This window comes from Penaeus japonicus, unplaced genomic scaffold, assembly GCF_977035675.1.
Source record: "Penaeus japonicus unplaced genomic scaffold, GWHDUDI00000001_assembly GWHDUDI00000030, whole genome shotgun sequence".
NCBI classification, from domain to species: domain Eukaryota; kingdom Metazoa; phylum Arthropoda; class Malacostraca; order Decapoda; family Penaeidae; genus Penaeus; species Penaeus japonicus.
The window spans coordinates 35,023,586-35,028,585 of NW_028234432.1; the positions used below are offsets into that span (position 1 = coordinate 35,023,586).

Genomic DNA, 5,000 nt, shown 5'->3' on the forward strand with positions numbered 1-5,000 from the left:
AAGACGGCCGTGGCGCCCATCGAGAGGGTGAAGCTCCTGCTGCAAGTGCAGGCCGCGTCCAAGCAGATCACGGCCGACAAGGCGTACAAGGGTGAGTCGCCATCTTGCTTACGCAATACCCAATCGATCCCTCCGACCGGCGTGGAGGGCCTTGTGTGGGCTCTAAGGGGAGGAAAGGGGCATGGCGAAGGAGGAGGAAGGCTATTCAGAGGCTGGATGAGGAATTGGGCGGAGATTAGAGTGTAATTCGCACGTGAAATGATGGTCGGGCGAAGCCGGCTGGATCAGCTGACTCGACCGGCCATCTTGGGTGCAAATGTAGGCCGGGGGAGCGAGTCCACGTTTTTATCATTTCACTCACGTTAATCGATGTATTTGCGAATGCAGTGCAATTCTTTAACCTACATTTAAAGCGTTTTATTATGATAATTCATTTTGAAGTTAATATTTGTCAGATTGTTTAAATACTTGTATTTTTCCCCCACGTTGAAATTGAAAGTTTTTCAATACGAAACCTCATTGGTCGAAAGATCTAACATTAGTTCATTGTGAAATGAGTAATAAAGTGCACTAAGTTTAGCCCAAGTGTTGCCATTAGTCTTTTGTATTCTATCCGTAAACTAAATTGACTGAAAAGCTTAGCTATTTTGGAAAATATTGATATTTAAAAGCTATACGATACCTTTTTTTTATGTTCCTTAGTGTCGGTGTACTTTGCATAATATATAGTAATGCATTTTAATTTCCAAAATCTCTCATGGCTTCACAACAAACCTATTTAATCGCAACAAATTTAAGCCTTTAAAACATGTACAACCTGAAATAACAATTCAATTGTATAAGTATTCCACTTGGGGGAGACCGAAGTAAAGAGTAAGTGGTTGTGTTGTTCAGCAAGAGACGAGCAAGGGTTTTGGGCCAGGGGAGCTATTTTTAGGGCAGTTGTGGTTTAAGGCCAAGTTTCGAGGTCAGGCTCTAGGAGACTGAAGGGAATCTTTTGCATTGTATAGAGGGAATAGAATTTTTTCTTGGATTTTTTTTTTTTTTTTTTTTTTTTTTAGTGCAATATTGAAGGTAGCTGCTGTGGTTTGTGGTGGTTAAATGTAAGTCTTTGCAAATAACTTTAGTGACATAATCAAAGTATTGCCACATCAGGGGTATTTGCATGGCTTTTAGTTATAGGTCTTGCAAATTGTTGCATATTTTCCAACACTAGCCAATGGAAATGTATGAACTTCTTGTAAATTTTTGGAAATTGAAAAAAATATATTCCATGATTTAGTCGCCCATCACTCGATTTCGTTGTTAACTATTTGCCACGAAGAGTGTAATTGGGTGAAGAGCAATTTGTCAGCAAGTCAGATGTTAAGCCTCTGCATAGGTTAGCATCAGGAGCTAAGATGAACAATACGAAGTAGGATTTTGGTATTCCCAATTATAGAGATCTTAACACGAGTACATTCCCCTAATAGCAATTGTTTTCCCACAGGCATGGTCGATTGCTTTGTCCGTATCCCCAAGGAACAGGGCGTTCTTGCATACTGGCGTGGTAACCTTGCCAACGTTATCCGATATTTCCCCACCCAGGCTCTCAACTTCGCCTTCAAGGACAAGTACAAGCAGGTGGGTTTTGGTGCTGTTCTATAGAATGCGTTACAGCCGGCCAGATTGATGGTTAGAAATTTAATTTTTTGGGTTGGAAGTTGCTGTGAGTTTAGTTGTGTGTATATATAAGTAAAGGCTAAAATCTATATCTAAGTTGATAATGTAGGCTTAATGTTGATTTTAAAAATTAGATGTTATTCATGTATGCATCATTAATTATAAATTTATTAAACCATTTGACGGTCTCCATGTAGATTTTCCTCGGAGGCGTAGACAAGAAGACACAGTTCTGGAGGTTCTTCATTGGTAACTTGGCTTCTGGTGGTGCTGCTGGTGCAACTTCTCTTTGCTTTGTCTACCCCCTTGATTTCGCTCGAACCAGGTGAGTTCTGGTGGCAAGGACTTGACATGTGCTTTCTAATATTCTATGTAAATGTTAGTAAATATTCAGAATAGGGCTGTTGCATAACTATATACCACAAAATGTATTGATGGATTTCTCTATACCCGTCTGTTATTAGTATATAGTGGACTTAATCTGGTTCCACCCCTATACCCCAAAATCTGGACCCCAATAATGTGGGGAGGGGCATTGAATAGATCAGGGTAATTGCAGACATTACTGCTGGTGCCCCCCCCCCATTTTGTCTATAGCACTTCATGCTAGTTCCCTTGACTCTTGGGTAATTTTATAGTTTCTGTACTTAAAACTAGACTGGTTCCTTACTTAGCAATGTCCTTAATTTGTCCGTATATCCCATGTTGCCAATGCTTACCTTGTGCAGAACGCACAAGTGCGAGCACGAGGCTTGAAGTAACAACCGACTTGGGTTAAACTTGCCAATTCACTAACGAAAGAAATTGAAATAACTAGGATTGGCTAGTTGATACAAGGGCTCTCATTGACTGTCATTAGAGCTAAACCTGCCAATATTCTTTTGATATATGGCTTTAAAGTACAGATTAGGTAAAACCAATATCAGTTTAAGGTTTACCAGTGCAGGATGGTGTCTGCAGGACTTGCAGAGGGGAGGGATTTCCTAAGCCCAGACTGTAGGGTGTAGGGGCTGGAATTGCAAGTAATATCCAGTGTAGATATTAGGTGAGGAGTCCATCAATAGTTATTTCTTGGTATTTAGTTATGTGGTGCTATTTAGATTTACCATAAAGTGAAAATGTTTTAAGTAATTAAGTAGATGAAAATGTTTAATTTTCTTTGGCAATTTTTTTCATTTTTTTCAAACTACTGGTATTTGTACTTGAATGTTCATATTAAAGATGCTGAGCACAAGATATTCAGCTGAATAAGTCCATACAAGTCCTTTTTGTATTATAAGTATAGCGGCATTAAACTATATTTTTCTATCTATTGATAGATAATTAGGGCCTATTGTGACTCTCCCATCCTCTGCCAGGCTTTTAATTTTCTAAATGTCCAACTTTTACAGGTTAGCTGCTGATATTGGCAAGGGCGCTGGTCAGCGTGAATTCAATGGTCTGGGAGACTGCCTCGTCAAGATCTTCAAGGCCGATGGTCTCGGTGGGTTGTACCGTGGCTTCGGAGTGTCCGTGCAGGGTATCATCATCTACCGTGCCGCCTTCTTCGGTTTCTATGACACAGCCAAGGGCATGTTGCCTGATCCTAAGAGCGCTGGCATCATCCTCTCATGGGCTATTGCACAGACCGTGACCACCATCTCTGGTATCATCTCGTATCCCTTCGACACTGTGCGTAGGCGCATGATGATGCAGTCTGGTCGCAAGGGCGCCGATATCATGTACAAGAACACCATTGACTGCTGGAGGAAGATTGCCAAGAACGAGGGTAGTGCTGCATTCTTCAAGGGTGCCTTCTCCAATGTTCTCCGTGGTACTGGTAAGTACAAATCTTCGATTTGCATATTTTGATGAGTAATATATATATATATATAAATTTTTTTTTTTTTTACTCCACTGTAATCATTACAGTTTCCATAGCTTTTTAATTTATTTCACTTGGGTGAAGTTAACAAGTCAGATGTTAAACCCCATTTATATTGTTTCTAATATTAAGTACAAAAATTTATAACTCGAACCGTTCCATCACAAACAACTAGAATAAGTTTCATTATACTAGTAAATTTCAGGAATTAATGAATTAAAAGGCAAAAAATTACATGGCTCGTGTTTTGGATGTATTCCCCCCCCCCCCCCCCCAATTTGTTTAACCCCCTTTCTCTCTTGCAGGTGGTGCTCTTGTCCTGGTATTGTATGACGAGATCCAGATCCTCCTGTTCGGCTCTGCATCGAAGAGTGGCGAATAAACCTCTGGATACATTACAACATTATGTTCGTCGATCTGCCCAAGATACTGGATGGGGATGACAGAAAAATGGTGGGGTGTAAAGAGGACTGCTGCTGTTGGGTTTGCATAAGTTAAATTTAGCCCAATGGCCTGCCTGTCTTCTGCCATGTGTATAGTAAAATAGTTCCATGAACTGTACTCGCCTCTGTCCAGCGTGTAGATCTACAGATGGATGCCCATGTTCATGTTTTATATTAATTATAAAGTGGGGATTTTAGAACATAGTTTGTACAGAATATCAAATTCAGAAAGCCACAAATGTCAACAATTTTCAATGGCAAAACCATTCCTGTAATAAATTATCATAAGTAAAAAATAAAAAAATCGAAACACTGAGTTATTGTATGTTTCACCATGCTGTAGTAATGGACCATGTGTGAAATATGGGGAGGGGGTTAAATTGACCAGTATGTTGCACAAGTTGATAAACCATGGTTCAATATTTAATACAAGTGCAAAAAGCAATTATGAATGTCAAACTGTATTTTTTTAAACTATTGTGCACCATCACTTCCGTAACCAAAGGCTGCTTCCAAATTGGCAATACTTTGGCATTTTGTAATGCAAAACCGCAAAATCTCAATTCCTGATGCGCATGCATCTATTTCCAGAAATCCAAACATTTGTGTAATTAGTGGACGTGCTTTGATAACTTCTCAATATCTGGATCATTTGTATTGTTGGTAGTACTCAAAGTAGACCTGAAAACGCTTTAGCACTTGAATGGTGTATCGTTTAGATAATTTGGTACCAATTTCAACTAATATTTACATGAAATGAATATTTAGAATAGAGGTGCGTTTAGGTGAAAATGTAAAGGTAATATGTTCCAGATACAGAAAATTAATGATGTAAATGTTTTGAAGCGGCAGATAATTCCATTACAATGCATCATTGAAATATGCCATACTGGCTTTGTAGTTGGCATTCGTAATGAGAACCCGAGATTACCCAGATGTGGAGTTATACATGCATTAGATATTGTGCGTTTCACGCAACCAAAGAATAGCCTTAGTTGAAGACAACCATTTTGAATTGAGTACTGAAAGGA

The 5,000-nt window shown here is 39.3% G+C and overlaps 1 protein-coding gene across 2 annotated transcripts in view; it reads left to right on the plus strand.

The window, feature by feature from the left end:
• Nucleotides 1–4,285, plus strand: part of LOC122242967 (ADP/ATP translocase 3) — an 11,196-nt gene extending 6,911 nt beyond the window's left edge. The window contains exons 1-5 of one of the 2 annotated variants that reach the window (XM_043000413.2): nt 1–91; nt 1,490–1,623; nt 1,860–1,987; nt 3,054–3,481; nt 3,832–4,285. The exon at nt 1–91 is cut by the window's left edge and continues 117 nt beyond it. In XM_043000413.2, coding sequence (XP_042856347.1) covers nt 1–91; nt 1,490–1,623; nt 1,860–1,987; nt 3,054–3,481; nt 3,832–3,908 — 858 coding nt within the window. In that variant the 3' untranslated portion in view covers nt 3,909–4,285. The remainder of the gene's footprint in view (nt 92–1,489; nt 1,624–1,859; nt 1,988–3,053; nt 3,482–3,831) is intronic. The other variant, XM_043000414.2, reaches the window with a different exon arrangement.
• Nucleotides 4,286–5,000: the final 715 nt, after the last annotated feature.